General features: G+C 44.4%; 1 protein-coding gene across 3 annotated transcripts; it reads left to right on the top strand.

Moving 5' to 3' along the window:
- The first annotated feature begins 584 nt into the window (after window positions 1-584).
- Window positions 585-17,749, top strand: gpsm2 (G protein signaling modulator 2). Of its 3 annotated transcripts, none has more exons than XM_035423659.1 (16): window positions 585-791; window positions 2,175-2,213; window positions 5,750-6,047; window positions 9,747-9,968; window positions 10,312-10,447; window positions 10,848-10,987; window positions 11,777-11,900; window positions 12,158-12,273; window positions 13,281-13,436; window positions 13,757-13,865; window positions 14,383-14,512; window positions 14,703-14,779; window positions 14,947-15,132; window positions 15,461-15,629; window positions 16,265-16,485; window positions 16,967-17,749. In XM_035423659.1, the coding sequence occupies exons 3-16, from the start codon at window positions 5,983-5,985 to the stop codon at window positions 17,132-17,134; spliced, it is 2,019 nt and encodes a 672-aa protein (XP_035279550.1). In that variant the 5' UTR covers window positions 585-791; window positions 2,175-2,213; window positions 5,750-5,982; the 3' UTR covers window positions 17,135-17,749. The 3 variants fall into 3 exon arrangements, with proteins under 3 accessions (XP_035279550.1, XP_035279551.1, XP_035279552.1); XM_035423660.1 differs by having other exon boundaries at window positions 5,763-6,047; XM_035423661.1 differs by lacking the exon at window positions 5,750-6,047.
- Window positions 17,750-18,622: the final 873 nt, after the last annotated feature.

An 18,622-nucleotide genomic window follows, 5' to 3' on the forward strand; every position in this document is an offset into this window, starting at 1 on the left:
CTATCTCGGCGATCTTACTGTATTTCTTTATACTTTTCCAAGGATATGACTGCAGTAAAACAACGTGCTTCTAAAATTTTCAATGGTCTTGGAATTAGATGTACTCATAATACATTGCCATTTACGAGAGAATAAATAAACCTTAACATAACAGGAAGGGGATACATACACCAAACCAGTTTTGCTTGTCTAGATAAATGTCCCCACCAGCCGTTTATCAGATAACGTTAGCCAGACCGCTAGCTGGCTACTTTATTGTCTAGATTGTATAGAATCATTTTCAGTTTTGGATTATGTCTGATAACATATGCTTAGAGAAACGTGAACTTGATATATTTATGAGAATATTATTTCGACTCAAGTTAATCCATGTTCTATTTGCATTAAAAAAATTCCAGTAAGCAAATTGGAAAAATGAACATGGAACGAGAATGGAGGTGGTTACTACATTGAAGTTCACAGCAAGCCAAGGAAGGCATACTTCATGCGGACGTACGGCATTCAAATCTTATTGGTTAGGAGCTTGTTATTTTAAGGCGTGGTTACCTTTGAACTCTTACTTCTGATTGGCTACCGGAACAACAACACTTGTCAGAACTTGTGTGAATTTTTATCGAATCACTTCACAAGTTGTAAAAAATAATGGCGGAAAGTGTATCGTTAGTGTAATAGGTCCAGCCAACTTTTTTAGTTTTAGCTACCATTTAAATTCACTATGACGGGAAGATATCTAAAAGAGGAATAAACCAATAGTTTAAATTGAATCGAGAAACGCATGAAAGAAGCTCAACGTAAGTCGTTTGGTACTACCCCCATAAACAGCTTTTCTTTTCTTTTGTGAGAAATAAACGGCAAGTTAGCCAGCTAGTCTAACCAAATTTGACGACGAACATGCTATCGCTAACGTTAGCCTTTATCGAGATCACACATCGTTAGATTTCAGGTAAACGTTGAGTGGGTAATTTACAGACTTTTTGTCCCGCTAACGTTTATTTATCTGTTTTCCCGTTGTGGCTGATTCATTTGCGTGGCTTGCTAGCAAACCCTGCTCCGATTGCTACCGATGGGTGTGAAGCCAGGGTTACATAAAGTTAACGTTAGTCTATAGGTCCCAAAGTAACGTTTAATTATTGCGAAATATTTCGAACTCGAATCTTGTGTTTTGTAAAGTGTTAGTCCAGCTAGTTGGCTAGGTGGGGTAGTTAGTTGTCTGACGCAATCTTTAAGAGGGCAAGATGTCTAATTTACTGTTGAGATTAGCCCAATTTAATTTAGCAGACGTTAACCTAATAGTTACAGGCAAGTGAACTAATCATTCAGGTTATGACGTTAGCTGTATCGCGCCACTGTACAACCGTGTCTGTGCTATCGCTGTTTGCTTTGTATTAGTCATGATTCAGCTGTGCGGTTTAACCCAAGTTACAATAGACGAGTTTGCGAATTAAGTTGGCAAGAATTCCGCTCTCTGCTTTACTATTTATTTATGTAGACTATTTATTGTATTGAAAAAGTATTTGCAGTGAACTTTTTTCCATGTGCAATCGACACCTATTGCAAATGCAAAAACTGACAAATGTCAGCAGCATTTCAGCCAGTGTAGAGTCATTGTACATTTTCTGGGCTTTCGGGTGTAACGTGTTTGTTATAGATCAAATAAAAACTAGGTTATTTGATTAGATATCTGACGTTAGTTAACTAGGTTTACTGTTGCTCGTCGGTAGGAATAACCTAGTTACAATTAGCTAGTGCCTTTCAGTCTACGCACCGTTTGTATTGTCTTGGTATCTTTTGATACCGCTGTTTGATTGATAACGATAAAGAAAGCATAATGGAAACCTATGTTTGAATTACTTTAGCTAGCTAACGTTAAGCAAGTTATTATTAGCACAGACAGGCCGGTTACCGCTGTTGCGAAGTTAGCGAATTTTCAGTGAAATTCTGGCACAACATATGATTCATCACAAATTTCTCAGCTGGCAACGTGGCAAAAAAGCAATTGCATGTATGGAATGACAAAATTACACTTTCACACCCGAAAAAAAATGTTTTTCGTCTTGAAAAGAGCAGTGGCCATACATTGAGAACTGTTATTTGTTTTTTGCTGTTTTGTTTTGCTGGATCAGAGGTGGCCGCTTTATTGAATGGGCATCTCTTGATTTCTTCCTTGTCTACAGCCCGTTGAAAAGTCAAGCTTACGAAGTGCATCATTACAGGTGAGTGATGACCCCTGCTTTACCATCCCGGCTGGGATAGCTTAGTTTGTCTTGCTTGTCCGCTTTTGTGCTTGGTTATAGTATGCTGTTAGTTTTGCCACTGAAAAGCCTTACGCGCTTTGCTTGCAGGTAAGCACACAGAAATTGCATGGGTTATGTTATGGGGACAATCCTATTTTTGATCAAGGAAGCTGCTTATACAACTTTTGTACAGCGAGTTTATGCATGGTATGTTGAAATCTTCTATTCAACCGCAGTTAAAGAACACAGCTTTGTCGCGAGTGCACACACCCACTTGGCTGGCCACAGTGGAAAAGCCTGCACAGGACTTCTTTTGCTTGCCATATTTAATTCACTGCGCTGGAATGTTGACGTTAGCTCCGCTTTGAATTAGCTTGAATTTACCTGAGTAGGCTTGTAATAAACAATGCTGTGGTTTTCAGTAACAGGCTGTAATCTCGAATAGAAAACCCACACTGCCATATGGGGATGAAGTTGTGTATAATTTGCGAGGTAGACAATAATTATGTCCTGACCCTTTGTTATCCATAGATGCGGATGGTACTGCACTGCAGAAAATTCAGGAACCACTTACCTAATATAGCTCCACTGGGGCTCAGATACTCTCACTATTCCGGAGTACAAGTGTTTGCTGCATTGGCAGCATTAATATATGGGTATTGAGGTCATCCCACAAAATGGTTTTGAAGGGTACATATTGTGTTGACATACTGTGTAATCTTATGTCATCTCCATGTCTTGTTTTGAGTGTGAAGTAACTGAGGCAGATCTGTGGGAAACTTTGGGATAGCACAAAGTAGGAAGAGGCATGTTCAGTTCATTTACATATTTGATTTTGCGATTGATACTTGGTTATTTAGGGGTAAGACCAAATTTTAATTATTAAAATCTTTCTTCATATAATCACTAATTGGGTAGTAGCAAGTTTTGGTCATTACTTTATAATGCAGTGCAGTCGTTTCTTTTTTGCTAAAGTGTTGTTTGCCTCGGTTTCACAACTTTCACGTTATTGCTTATTTCGCAGACAGTGTTGTAGCCCAAACAGGACTGAGAAAGTATTAGCCTATGCCAAAACTAGCCCTGTCTGGATAAGAGAGCCCGTAGCTTAGTTCATAATGCTGAACAAACATCAGAGTCTGATGTATTGTTGCTCTTCCGCTGCACCATCAGATTGATGCAGTGCTGTTGTAATGTGTATCTGTATTTCGTGGTGTTAATTTGTGTGCCTAATTCTGCCCTATACAGTTTAAATATTGTAAAAATTTTGTTGAGACATCCCCCTTCTTTCTAAAAGCAAAATGCTTTACATGAAAGTTTCTGTGGTGTGAGCAGCACCACAGAGTTTCTTTCAGCTAGGGCATTATGGGGTAGCCATGATTTTCACACCCCTATGCTTCCCATGCAGCGATAGCCCTGCTGAAATCAACTTTTTTTTAAATTTGTGTGGTGACGGGTGACAGCAACGGTGGTTTGGAAAACACCATTGGCTATTTTCATGTGCTGAGTTTGTTCACTCCATGAAAATTGGACATTGGTGAGAAGGACCTGTGGGAGAAGGCTGGGCTACTGCATGACTTTATGCTGCTGCTGCTGGTGCTGCTTTGAAGCAATGATTTGTTTGTAATCATTTAGTTTCAGTGGTTTCCTGCATTGAATAAAAACGTGGAAAACATTTTGGAGGAGTGGTAGTTTTAGTTTAGCTTGCTCATCTGATGGGATTCATTTGGGTCCAGAATCCCTAAACAAAACAAAATTGGCGTATTTACATGAGCCAGTTTGCAAGGTATCCAAATATCCTCTGTGTAACCTTTACAAGGGTGTAGCCTGTTGTGGATCACCTCTTTCAGTCTGAAAGAGGATTAGGCCCGGCTTTGGAAAATGATGACTCAGAAATCGCTAAGCATCTTTTTGAATGTCATCGGGAGTCACTCACTCATTAATCTGCTTGATTAGCCAGCCGCAATCGCTGTGTTTCTCAGAGACGCTGCCTCTACAGGCTGTGTTGTTATTTGCAGCCTTTCAAGACCTGTTTGCACAGACCTGATGATTGAACATTGTCATCATATTTTTATATTTTATTTCAGTGCCCTGAAATAAACAGGGATTTTAAATGGTACTAAGGCTGTAGTTGTTATCTGGGCAGTGAGGAGTTACAGTCTGGCTCGATTTATTTTCCCAATTGTGCCTGGTTTGCATTCCAGTGATACTGGTGGTGATGATTTTGTCCTTTAAAAGGTCTGTGCGAAATTGAGCCCAATCACACTATAGCACTATACACATTTAGTGGTAAAATCAATCCACATTTACTGTTAAAAACCTTTTAAAATGAAGAGATTGCATTAAACTTTAATGTTAGAATCGTAGCCTCTTAAACTCTGTGCATTATCAGACTGCTTATTGATGTTTTAAAACGGAGATATAAGATAGGGTTACTATGAAGTAATTGCACTGACATCCTTGTCCAGCACCTTATCTATAATGCAAGACATTAATTACAATAACAGATGCCCGACTAGACAACATCTAAAAGTATAATCTTTCTTAATGGTACTCAAACTAGAGTCTATGGACTATGATCCGCATACCCTTCTGATTACTTTAGAAATAAAAACCTACAAAGTAGCATATTGATGAATACTAATGTAACACTTATGACTAATGTAATGTAAGTAATATTAGCTGGTTCACTGCGTTGACACTATGTTTCTTTGACAAACAGGCATTCACGTCCCGTGTTTGATCCTCGCAATCATCCCAAGATTTATAACTCTTGAGTGAGCTAATTTACTGATTAATTTAGTCTGTGTGTTCAACAGGATTCCAGCTGTGGTGTTTTCTGAGGCCTCTCAAAGTGCATGTATGGGAAGGGCCTTGTTCTAATGCCAGTGGGAAATGCAGAGGGTGTGGGTAGCTGCTTGCACTGTTAGGAGCCTGGAGGTAGCGTGCTGCACAGCTATCTCCATCATCATCATCACCACTGCACATACTGACCCTGCTGGCGGTGGGAGGGCAGCTTTGCCCTCAGCGGCTATGGAGTGCCAGAAAGCCTGTCGCTGCCTTTTTGCACCTTAATCTTCAGAACCCAATCAAAGAGGGTGGGCAGGAAGGTAAATTTGCATCCTCTGATTTTTAAGACACGCTACCCATCTGCCATGGGCGTAAGCGTTGTGGATCACGCAGCAAGCGCTTTGAGATTGTGACAGAAAATTTAGAGGGCAAAGAAATCCATAGCTTGTTTTGATACACTTGGCAGCAAATCGAGAGGTTGACGAACCCAGCTGCTGAGGAGCGACGGCTTCGGCCCCAGAAGGGCCGGGACCCTCGTCTTGCTGAGATCCCGACGGCTACGCCGCAGGTAGAGCACGCTCGCGCCTGGCAGCACAGCCTCACCGCGACCGACAGAGCTTCCCGATCGGTCAGCGCCCGCCCCTGCTTCTGCACTCCGGCGCACGTTGCCATGGCGCTGCTGCTCGAGAACGAGGCTTCACATAGAGAATCTTGTGTTCCTTTTACAGAGAGCCGCCCCAGAGAGCCAGAAAAGGCGCCGCTCGCGTGACGACTCTGGACTCTTTGCTGGGAGGGGAGGAGTGGGGGGGGTGTGCGCGTTCCTCTCCCTCGGCCAGACGCACCACGCCAAAAGGGCGTCTTAGGATTTTGCACCACGAAGTTAACACCACTGCCCGCCAGAGACCTCCCGTTTGCCTCTTACGGATTTTCTTTAGGAGCTCCCCACTTATTATGCGCTACAATGGATGCAAGCAGTCTTTGCCTTAGCATGAGAGATGAGGACCAGTCCATTCATGTCCGATACAGGTAGGCATGTGAGACTGTAGTATTTTACTTTCCTTAGAAGTAGTGGCTCTCCTTTTTTCCTTTTTGTTGTTGCCCATTTATTTATTCATATTCTCAGTGTGGTAGCTCACACTAAGAAGTAACCGGTGAAGTCAGGAGACCGTAAATTGGTGGTTTACATTGGCTGTGTGCTTTTTAATGTGATGTAGTGGTGTCATTTATATGTTGACGTGTTTACATTCAGGCTTTTCTTTATTGTACATTGATAAGATGCCACCAGGTGCACTGTGGAAGACAAATATTGCAGAACTACGTTGTCCTCATGGACGCTAAGTTTCTGGAAGTTTCTGTTGGCTGGACCCTGCAAACTTTAGTACTCTACATTACCACACAATAAGGGAGAAACTGTTTGTCAGACAATAAACCTCCTATTAACTGGAGTGAGTAGAATTCCACTTGAATTTCCAAGTCCCTGAATTTCCTTCTTGCTTTTTTTTGGCATTGTGAGCCTGCTTTCCTCAAAACCGAACAAGGTCATCTTAACACCTTGTATGAAGCTACAAAATGGACCGAAATATCAGTTCCAGATCAGTTAATATTTAATGGTCAAAACGCGGGTGAGAATAGCCAGACCTTTGTTCTCTTCTACATTTGCCTTCACCCTCAAGTTCAAAGGCCGCCTCTCACTGATATTCAGGTGCTTTTGTTATCTCTGGAGACAAGAGTGCTCAGTGCTCTCATGGATATTCATGATTCGTACGCTGCAAGGGGTTTTTGTTTTATTTTTATTTTATTTTTTTAATAACCAGTGCATGTTGCTCGTTCCTATTGACCATTCTGCCCTTTGTACCCCAAAATCATCAATAATGCTTAGGCCTAAATTGATTGAGCTGATGAAGCACAACATTTCTGACTGGGTAAGCATACGCTATGGAAGAGGAAGCATCTCGTGTGAAGGTAAAATTATCAAAAAGGAACTCTTCTGTTCTCCGTGTAAGTTGTGAATGCCTTGGCTAGGCTATTTGTGGCTTCAAGAGCTTCCCAATAGATCCTTTGCATCATATTGTTTTCATCCACACCTGAGATTGTGTGTGGTCATTTCCCCCCGGAGTGGTACACTCCTTTCTGGTTTTCCTGGAGTGTAAACGAATGAAAGTTGGAATGTAAAATGTTGAGAATTTTTGAGGTTTTATTGGAATTGGGCCTAGTTTCTGGCCTGTTTGTCTGTTTTTTGTTTACCTGTCTTCAGAGCTTGCTGGGTCTCATGGGGTTAATGTGGATTTTCCCAGCTTTATTTGAAGTTACCAGATGTGTAACTTCATCCATGTTCTGTTTCTCAAAACACTTTGATTTTATTCTTTAAAATTTACTGGCTATATAAAGCTATATTTGGAATAAAAAAATAAATTTCAAGAATCATTATCAGTACATGTGAAATTAATCAATCCCAATCAGCTTGTCACAGCACTTCACAGTAGACATTTTCCAAAGAGAATCAACAAACCCCTTTGTGGAAAATCTTGAAAAGTTCCCTAGTGCCTGGACTATAAGCTCCTGGAAAATGTATTCGCAAAAGAGGAATTGCGTATTAAGACGCTGACCACAAGTAAATAAAACTGCTCAACGTGTCAGTACATGGCTTGGTGACTCAGATCCTGTGTTGCAACTATGCAGGTGAGCATGAAACCACGTGCTTGAAAATGCCTTGTGTAAGCTTCTCCTCTTGGAAAGAATGCTTCCCTTTTTTTAAAAATTTAATTCAGTTGGTGGTTTGAGAAAGGTGCTATTTAGGAAGAGCTGTTTCATAATAAAATCTGTCATTTAGGCTCTCTGTCACGATCCATGGCCTTGCAGAAGAATGTTAATTCTAAATCATTCGCAAAGTGTGATTCATTTAATCATATGAAAGGAACCACAAGCACGTGTGGCCACTTGAGATATTCTAATAAGTTTGCAGGCTGTTATAACAAAGCCCGTTAATATGCCCTAGAGCTCTTTAACTAGCCTACCTGTAATCACTTCCTTCCTGGGTAATGACAAGTGACAGTAACCATCTGGCGCCTGAGGACCAAAGGTGTTTTGGCTCACAAACGCAACAGACTGTACCAGACGGCTAGCGTGCTGGAACTTTTTTTGGGGCGGGGGTGTCCTTCGGGGAATTTCCGCGAGGTATCAGTCGCGTCGCAAATTTTACTGTCCGCCATGCGTTATGTGCATGTGCGCAAGAAGGCAGCGTTTGATGAATCATTCCCCGGGGAAGATTTGGCACAGGGTTTGGGAATCTGCACGTTGTTTACCTCATGGTCAAAGCCGGTCCAAGGTCATCGGAAAGCTTGAGATGTCCCTGATGTCCGGGTGTTGTGATTGTGTCAAGGACAGCAGGTACGGGTTGATTTGGCTGTACTGCTATGCTGGACCAATGTCTTCAATGAAATAACAGCGAACCATTAATATTTTCTCTGTCTGTTGGGTATTTTTTGAAAATGGAATGTTACTTAAAATAAAAACGTATAATTTTAGAGAAACTGAAGGCCCAAATAATTATGAACACGCTATTCTAACCAGTTATGGTTCTGATACGTATCGTGAAAGTCAGTGGTCTCGCTGCAAACACTTCGTACTTAGGACTGAAATGTTAAATTTAATGTGTGATGTTCAAGTCTGATGACAAGCTAGGACAAATAAAGTTACTCATGGTACTTTGGGTTCCTGTTGCAGAACATTAAAACCACATGCAAATCTGGTATTTGGTGTCCTCCTTTTGACTTGGTTCCAGGGCAACCGGTAAATGAAAGCTAATGCATCTTGTGATCGCTTTTCTCATGAGATAATCCAGTTCTCCAGATTTAGGCTTGGTCCTATCAGTCCGTGTTTGAGACAACGCAGCACAGTGAGAAAGTCTGTTGACTGGAGGCGTTCCAGAGGAAGTGATGACACTTTGAGATAAACAGAACTCCCTCGATTAAACAACATCTATTGTTTTCAGTGGGTCACAGGACACGGTGTCTAACAGTCAGATTCCTGAAGTGTACCACGTGGGCAGGTAGACACACAATAAAGCTTTGATGTTTGCAAAAATAAAAACAAACCGATTGCTTTGTGTGTCTCTCTCGCTCTCTCTCCATGTACGTGTGAATATGTGCCTATGTGCTATTTTCTGTGCTGTGGTTTTGAATCAACCTACAATTTTAGAAGGGGTACTTAAAATCTACTTGTCGCATGGTATACATATAGTTAGTTGGGGCCCAAACATAATTAACCCTTTAAAGAAAATTTTCACGCCTTTATAATGTAAGTATTTTTGTGGAGCCTATCCTGTTGTATTTGCATGGCGTGAACACTAGCAACATTAGATGCTCCTGTTGACTGTTTTAGCATCAGCCTTCCTCCTGGTTGTCTGGCTCTCAATTCTCTCCCATTCATTTTCCCAAGTTTGAAAGCACAAAAATGCGATCAGAATGTTCCTAACCGAACATTCTAATGCTGATGTAACAGTTACTACTGATATTTGAAAGCAACGGAGTTCTAGAACACTGTCTTAGAATTTTCTAAGAACCTACACGTTCTAAAGAACCTACACTTCAAAGGGTTAAGGCAGTCCCTTTAAAAATGGTGATATCTGAAGCCCGGCTTTCCTGACTGAGGGCTACAGTGAGTGTGTGACCTTCCCTTGACCTTGGCTGTCGTCTCACGGTCCCCCCCCCCCCCCTCATCCCGCAGGATGGAGGCCTCCTGCCTGGAGCTGGCCCTGGAGGGAGAGAGGCTGTGCAAGGTGGGCGACTACCGCTCCGGCGTCTCCTTCTTCGAAGCGGCCATCCAGGTGGGGACCGAGGACCTTCAGATCCTCAGCGCCATCTACAGCCAGCTGGGGAACGCCTACTTCCACCTCCACGACTACAACAAGGCCATGGAGTTCCACCATCACGACCTCACCCTGACCAGGTAACCGCGTGGATTATCCGTGCGCTTTCAAGTAGGGCTTGGCACCTGCTAGAAGGGCTGAGTGAGATGGCCTGAAATTGTCCTCACTGTCTATATGATTTGGGTCCATAAGGACGGTTATCACAGTATGCATTAAATAATGCTGTGTATAACATTTGAAAAGGGCTTCCTGCTTTAAACTAAGTGTAAGAGGTCACAAATGAATCTTGAATAAATTGGCAGGTTCACTGATGGTCTAAATTTAAAATGAAGTTCAGCTTGGCAGGCTCTCTGGCAAGTATCTTTTTTCATTTCTTTGTGTGTGTGTTTTTTTTTTTTTTTTTAATTTTTTTTTTTTTATAAGAACTATTGGGGATCGCCTTGGAGAAGCCAAAGCCAGCGGTAACCTCGGTAACACTTTGAAGGTTTTGGGGAGGTTTGATGATGCAGTCATCTGTTGCCAGAGACACCTGGACATCTCCAGGGACCTGCATGACAGGGTGAGACTCATCCACCAGCTGTGTTTTTATTTTTATGTATTTATTTTTATTTTTAAAAAATTTAATTTTTTATTTATATTTAATTTTTATACTGTTTTTATTTTTTATTTATCTTTACAGTACTGATTAGGTTTTAGTGAAGGACAATTTTATTCTGTTATTTTATTGATTATTTTATTGTAAACTTTTTAGGTTTTAGTGAAGGACAATTATTCTATATTATTTTATGGTTAATTGTTGCTAATTTGTTTTTTAGTGTTGTGTACTGGTCTAGTGTTGGTGAGACTCGGATGCACTGAGCTTGTTCACCACCAGCCCAAGTGGGTGTGCTTGGAACAGCTCAAGAATTTTGATGGGGTGGCGGTCTCGTAAGCTGTGTTTTTTCTGCTCCGTTTGGCAGGTGGGGGAGGCCAGAGCACTCTATAATTTTGGGAATGTTTTCCACGCCAAAGGGAAGAGCATCTGCTGGAGCGGGGTGGACCCGGGAGATTTCCCAGAGGAGGCCATGACCGCCCTCCGCAGAGCAGCCGAGTTCTACGAGTGAGTCGCCCGCCTCTGCCGTTTGAGCTTTCATCCAGCCTGAACCTCCAGCCCAATCCCAGCAGAAGCTGACCACCGCGTCACCGCCAGACCCAACCAAAACTCTGCTACTTTAATGCTGGCCCCACCCACAAGCAAATGTTTAATGGCTAGTCATTTGCAAGCCTGAGAGCTCTGTGTGTGGGGGTGGTAGCGCTGTTTCTGTATTCGTTTAGTACGTTCAGCCTGGTTGGCTTTAGTGCCTCACTAAATGTCCAACTGGACCCGTTGGGTTGGTCCATCTCTAACATGTGAGCCATCTGAATGGTGAGCAGATGAATAATATGATTTGCTATTGGTCCTTTAGGATCAGGGGCCCCACTGCCTCTATGGGATTCCAGGGCACTGTGAGGGCAAAATTTGCCTGACCAATAATGCAGCACTTATCCCAGAGGTACTGGAGCCTTTAGCTGCCCCTGGGGATGATTACTTAAACAAGCCAGCTTCTGAGCTTCTCTTTCCACACGGCGATGGCCAGAGCCTAGAACACAAAGCGGGCATTTGCCTCAGAGCTAAGAGGATGAAATGCTCTATAACTCTCTTCCAAGCATCAGCAAGCTGTTTTTTTGAACATTTTTTACCTTTGCTGATGGGTTCAGTAAAGGACCATATACTTAAACTGGCTGTTTCTTTGTGGTAAGTGTCCCAACTTCAGAGGACGCAAGGACAAGACAGAACGTCAAGGACATGGAAATGTTTGCATATGTTCTCTGTATTTGCAATGTCTTTCTTTCTGTTCCATGTTTGAAGGGCAAATTTGTCTATCGTAAAAGAGCTGGGGGATCGGGCCGCGCAAGGCCGCACCTATGGTAACCTTGGCAACACCCACTACCTGCTGGGTAACTTCCGGAATGCCGTGGTATCACACGAGCAGGTACGCATCGAAACGGCTCGTTTTGCAAGTAGCAAGCATGTCATCTACGCTTCTCTTAACATTTTCCTCCGTGCAAAGTTAGATTTTTTTAAAGTTTCCTTTTTGTCAGGCTCCTGTGGTTCATTAGCACAGCTCCAGTACACTCACAATTCCTTTTAACACGAGCCAATAAATGACTCGGCGTGAGGGTAGGCCAAACTACACCGAACAGGGACCCCGGCGTCAAAAGTCTTTTCATTTGACTTTATGGTTTCCAGCGTCTTCTCATCGCCAAGGAGTTCGGGGACCGGTCGGCAGAGAGAAGGGCGTACTGTAACCTGGGCAACGCCTACATCTTCCTGGGGGAATTCGAGGTGGCAGCTGAACACTACAAGTGAGCAGTCGCCTCTCGTTCGTCTTCAGCTGGAGAGCTCCAGCTGGGAAAACAAATGGCCCCTGTGCAGCGCTGGAGTCCAGCTGCGTTTGCACAGCGACAGAGAGGGAAACCATTTTGGGCTGTTAGTCTTTGTGTTAAACGGGAAAGGATGGTGTAATATGGAGTGCATACTGTGTTCTTTTCTTTTACTGTGTGGCCAAACATCAGCAGCTGTGTGGTAGTTTCAATAAAGCATGTAAACAAGTAAATGAACATTTTATTAAACATTAAATGTAGAATGTATCTTAAATCTTTTAAATACAACTAAAAGGAACGTAAATCTAGTGCTTCACATCCAGTCAACACTTGACCTGACCATAGGGCTGGACAATATACTGCGACAATTATTGAATACAATAACGGGCGTCACCACCGTGTGGTGTATTGCCATTCTTGTCGTCTTTTTCTCTTTAATTATACCTGATGCGGTAGTGAACAGCCACGCCTCTGAGGCCATGTGAAATGCTAATGGAAAAATATGTCACCACTATTGTCTATTGGGTGACCATAAGACAGTCAGCCGTTGCAGCTGCCATGTGATTGATTAAAAACATGTCACATGTTCACATGGAAGCGGTACGACCTTGCTGGTGATTGCCTGTCTTATCGATGACCTTTAGATAAGTCATTACTTTCTCGGTTATAATTAAAGGGAGAAAGATGAAAGGAAAGACAGTACACCATGGTGGGGAAGACCATTACTGCATTTGATAATTATCATTGTGGTGTATCACCCAAGCCTAGCTAAACACAAATACAAGTATCACTAACAGTTCATTTTGGTGATAACTGAACTTGCCAAGCTGTTTGTGAAGTTTGGGCTAATTTTGAGGGGGGGCAGGAGTAGCACTTGATTGGCTGGACACTGAAGGCAATCCGTTAGACTTTGTGATTCGGTCAGTGTAGATAAAGTGCATTTATTGAAAGTGAGCCCTGGGCCCTGACGCTGTGTGCTCCTCTGACAGGAGGACCCTGCAGCTGGCCCGGCAGCTCCAGGACCGGGCCGTGGAGGCCCAGGCCTGCTACAGCCTGGGGAACACCTACACCCTGCTGCAGGACTACGAGCGGGCCATCGACTACCACCTCAAACACCTCATCATCGCACAGGACCTCAACGACAGGTCCGTACACAGCACTGCTGGGGTTGTGCCTCCAGTAACGAAGGGCTGAGTCAGTGTTTCCAGTCAGGGTGGAGGTGAATGTGGGGGGAGGGGAGGGGTATTTTCCTCACCCTCCAATTTTCCGCAGAAGGAAACCGCTGAATTTTATGACGTTTTGGGCCGTTGAAGACCTCCCTCCTCTCTGCTTTGCTCTGACAAATGAATCTTAACGTTTAATGAGACGACATTAAACCATTGCTAATGCTAACTGCAGATTGCTTAGCAGTAGTTGGTGCTGCTGAAAGACCCTGTGTGTGTGTGCATGCACATATGTCTTGCAGGATTGGGGAGGGGCGTGCGTGCTGGAGTTTAGGGAATGCCTACACGGCCCTGGGAAACCATGACCAGGCCATGCATTTCGCAGAGAAACATCTGGAAATCTCCAGAGAGGTGCGTCGCCTCCTCCGCTTATCTCTGACCTGTGTGTGTGACCGTAACTCTGTCTGCTGACCTCTGACACCTGAAAATCCAAGCATGCCCCAGTGGAAAAACCACAAGTCTTTTCCACCATGCGTACTGAAGAAATGTTCCCCTTTTTCAAGGGAAATGTGTAGGATAATGCAGGTATCAGAAAGTAATGGCTTGAAGTGGGCATTTGGTGCCTTGTATTTAGGTGTCGTTTCTAAGCCCATGATTCAGTAAGCTGATGAGGAAAGACGAATTTTATCTTTTTAATGTGTAGATTTCGGGGGGAAATTTCTTTTTACGTTTTCATATATTGCAGTATACAGTGTATTTAACAAATGGGTAGGTGCGTATTACCTAGCATAGAATGTCATTTGATTTTTTTTTACTTCTCGTGAGAAGTGTAGTGTGGTTTTCAAAAGGGTCTTAAGCCTCGCCTATGGGCCTCCTCTGTGAGGAACCTCTGTTTTGAGATGCATGTCTTCTTCTGCCTTTTCCTCAGACGGGAGACCGCAGCGGGGAGCTTACGGCCAGGATGAACGTGTCCGACCTCCAGACGGTCCTGGGGCTCAGCTACAGCACCAACGCCTCGGTCCTGTCTGAGAACAAGGAGATCGACTACAACATGCACGGTAAGCTGCAATTGACCGCGAAGATTTGTATTCTGGTGGGAGCTGGTTTAATCACAAAGCAAGAGACACTTCTTTTTGTTACATGAAAGCTCAGTTCAGCAGGCAGTGAGCTGTAGCCCTTCAGCAGGCAGTAACCCTTGAATCTTTCCATGTTGTCAGTAAAACGGTCTGTTTTCTGTGCGATTCTCAGGGGCGAGGCCGAGGGCGGGCCGGAGGCACAGCATGGAGAACCTGGAGCTGATGAAGCTCACGCCCGACAAGCTGAACGTGAGTGCCGTCTCTCCGCCCCCACCCCTTAACCTCCCGCCACTCAGCTGTCCGTCAAACCTCCGCCACGCTCCCTCAAAGCACACCCAGCGCATAACGTACACGGCTGCGTTCCTCCCACTGACCAAAAGCTGCGTGTGTCTGTTTCTGTGTGTGCGTCTCAACAGGGCCCGAAGTGGAGCAGCGAAATCCTGGCCAAGCCGTCCAAGCCCGCCCTGTCCAAGTCCTCCAAGCTGTCGTTCGTCAGCCGCTTCAGGAGCCGGAAGCACAAGAACCCCGGCTCCTCGGCCAAAGTGCTGCAGGACAGCAGCAACACGCTGGACACGCAGGCCGAGGCGCAAGGCCCGCAGAAGGTGGGCGGGGCCACGGCTCTGACACGCCCACTGCACGTCAGAAGTTATTTGTTTTGGCTGGGTTATCTGAGAGAGCTGTCTTGGCCCTGTTCCACAAAGCAGGATTACTGAGTTAGCTGAGTAAATCCCGGAACCCTCCTAAATCTGGAGCATGGACTGAAGCAAAAAGAGCTGTTCTGGCCTTTACTCTGCACAGTTATCCAGCTAACTGAGTAATCCCGCTTCGTGGAAATAACCCCTTGTCTGTATATGATGCTCTGGATTGACCCACTGGCTCAGCAATTGAGCAGTTGTGTCATTTAGATGTCATTTACCTTGTAATTCGCAGAGGTCCAGCCCGGACATGCTGGGCGACGAGGGCTTCTTTGACCTCCTCAGCCGTTTCCAGAGCAACCGCATGGACGACCAGAGGTGCTCCATCCAGGACATCAAGAGCCGTCTCTCCGCCCCCCCCAGCCCCTCCACCCAGCCCACCCAACACAGAGGCATCAGGAAATGTGAGCCTCCCCACACACACACACCGCACGACTGAATGAGGCAACAAGCAGCAGCTTTGTATTGGTGTTGGGCTGAGGCATTTAGAGGAAAATTTGATCCAACCCTAGTGAAAACAAGACGTTGCGTGTTATGATAGGAAATCACTGAAGGCAAAATGGCAAGATGAATGGGTCCTTAGACTGGTTCATAGCCCAAAGAAACAGACATTAGGGAGCGGTCATATTCTTAGAATGAAACAGCGGTTTCTTACTGTAACCACATTATCCATGGATGGATATTATCTGTCCATCAGTGACGAAAATGAAATATTTCAGTTGGCCGTTTATCATTTCATTTTCACGTTTTTGTGGCACAAGGGTGGCAAATCATTGCAATGGCAATGCGTCCGTTTGCATTTTGTGTGGTCACGCAGAAACCCTGCCAAAATTCTAATTGAAAATGCAGTCCATCCGAAACTAAGGGGGTGAATGGTAGCCGATGGGAAAATTTTGACATGTTGCCCAACTCTGGTATAGAGTGTGGAAACTCATTTTTCCAGAGTAGCATATTGGCTGGAACTGTATAAAACCAGCCCTGTGTGTATTTTGAACCGCAGTGTCAGGGCCACACTCAACTTTTTCTTATCCCACCCCAGCCCACTCGGACTCTGTGGTCCCCCCGGGCCGGGACCAGCTCCTGAATATGGTGGCCACCTCCCAGAGCCGTCGCCTCGACGACCAGCGGGCAAGCGGGGGCAGCTTCCCGGGCCTGCGGCTGAACCAGCAGAACAGCCAGTCTGTGCTCAACCACCTGATGGCCAACGCTGACAACACCGAGCCGGACGAAGACTTCTTCGACATGCTCGTCAAGTGTCAGGTGACCCTCACGTCCTGCCGCCGAATGGTTGCGTTTGCATGGAATGCATCTCCTGGTTTAACCAATGCAGGCTGCGATTATTGAACCTTCTGAGTTATGTAGAACTACTTGTATGAAGCCACGCAATTTCTGTTATAAACTGGTTAGTGATGACTTTGTGCTAGAGTCTCGTTTGCAAATCCTTGAAAAGTTATTGAATGTTGCAGTTGAAGTCCTGCAGCTACAGAATACATGACTATTGCTTTTATGAATCTCTGCTTTTTGTCGGTCATCAGCATGAACTTTGAAAATTATTTGTCGCTACACTACATATTTGAAAAAATGAGAGTGGCTCGATAACACTCCTTTTTTGGGTTAAATGTCTCTAAGATAACTATTTCTTGTGAAGGTTAAATGTACTCTGAAGCTCTGCATGATTATTTGGCCTGAAGCACCCTCTTCCCATGGCTGACATTCTTGCCGGCGCTCTGCTCTCCCCCAGGGCTCGAGGCTGGACGACCAGCGGTGCGCCCCGCCCCCGCTGACCTCCAAGGGCCCCACGGTGCCGGACGAGGACTTCTTCAGCCTGATCATGCGCTCGCAGGCCAAGAGGATGGACGAGCAGCGCGTCAGCCTGCCCTCCCACGCCCGGCGGGGCGACCCGAACTGACCCGCCCCGCGACGCGGGCGCTTTCCCCAGTCCCGCGAGCGTTTAAACATCTCCTCAGCAGCCCCCTGCATCCCAGGAGTCCGTGCACATATGTACAGAGGGAGGGGCCATGGCGTACGGTCCGGGCATCAGACCCACAGAGACTCAGATTTTTATACTGCACAGGAGAGGACAGCTCCCCCAGTGGTTTTTATTTCTGTACAGAATTTCATTCGCACTCCTCACCTCTCAGGATAATACATCCTGAGGGTGCCAGGCAGCAGTTTTTATTTGTATTTATTGTGTGTTTTTTTGTAATGTAGCAAGCACTTGCTCCAACTGCCATTTCATTTCACCTTGTGTTGTGTGTGTTTTTTTTCTCTAGGTTCTCTGGTAGTTTTTATCAAAAGGTGCAGCACTATAATTGGTGTTGTTTTTTTATCATCTTCTGTATGCTTGTGTCAGGGTATAGGGTTGTACAGCAAAGGGGGGCATCAGTGAGGAAGGGAAGGAAAAAAAATGTATGGAAATGTCGGGTAAAACAATGAATTTATTAGTATCTCCAATGGTGCTCTTTTATACTGCACATTTTAAATACAATTATGGAGGAATTAAACCTCATCTATTATCAACTTATAAGCTTTGTGCTTTCCTCTTCATTTTCAAAATCATTTTTGATTTTATATTCATGTTCGCTCGTCTGGAAAAACTGAAGTGAAATCATTGTTGCGCATCGTGGAAGTGCAAATTCAGTGGTACAGTACTAGAATTTATGGGCTGGACAACTAGCATTGTGTAATCATGTGAAAGCAAAGCTTCCTTTGCCAGCAATGACATGGAACAATAGTCATATCTCAACTGGCACTCTTTATTTACTGGCCACTTCATCTCTATATCGTGGCAGGCAGGTCAGTCTGTTTTAAAAATATTTGTTCACACTTTCAAAATAGTAAATTTGAATGATGTTTGTTTCCCAAAGTATCATATAGTATGTATTTTTAAGTAATCTTGTCTCCTTGTGTAGGGACGCTTCCCATTGGCAGTTGCTATTAGGCACTCAAAGAAGTGCGTCTGTTCGATAGGCAACACTGGTTTTTGGAAATTTAAAATTGGCACCTATGCAGCGTGGTCAGTAGTCACTGTAAATCCCACTTCGTTGCAAAAAAAGACCCAACTTATGGGTTTTCTTACTGTAGACAGATGACTCCAGTTAAACAGAGCAGACATCAGGGTGATTCTGATACGTTTATGCACTGAAATTCAAGATCAGTGGAGTCTGATAATATTATGTGTGACTGCAGAGTTAAGGGCTGTATTCAGGATTCACGCTACAAGTGTCCCAGTTCTTCTCCCACGGCTCTTGACTTTCTCCTTCCCTCCCTGTGTCTTCGCACCACCTCCTGCAGTCGCCCCACTGTGTGTCCACTGTCTCCGATAGCTCCTCGCTCTGCTCCTTTAAGTGGACCTCGTTCTCCCTGCGACCCAGGTTCTCCAGTGGTGTTCCGGGCC

This window comes from Anguilla anguilla, chromosome 6, assembly GCF_013347855.1.
Source record: "Anguilla anguilla isolate fAngAng1 chromosome 6, fAngAng1.pri, whole genome shotgun sequence".
Classification (NCBI taxonomy): Eukaryota; Metazoa; Chordata; class Actinopteri; order Anguilliformes; family Anguillidae; genus Anguilla; species Anguilla anguilla.

Coding starts and splice junctions, on each gene's coding strand:
- gpsm2 (XM_035423659.1), top strand. CDS start 5,983: ATGGATGCAAGCAGTCTTTGCCTTAGCATGAGAGATGAGGACCAGTCC. Junction 9,969..10,311: donor CACGACCTCACCCTGACCAG/GTAACCGCGTGG, acceptor TTTTTTTATAAG/AACTATTGGGGATCGCCTTG. Junction 12,274..13,280: donor GTGGCAGCTGAACACTACAA/GTGAGCAGTCGC, acceptor CTCCTCTGACAG/GAGGACCCTGCAGCTGGCCC.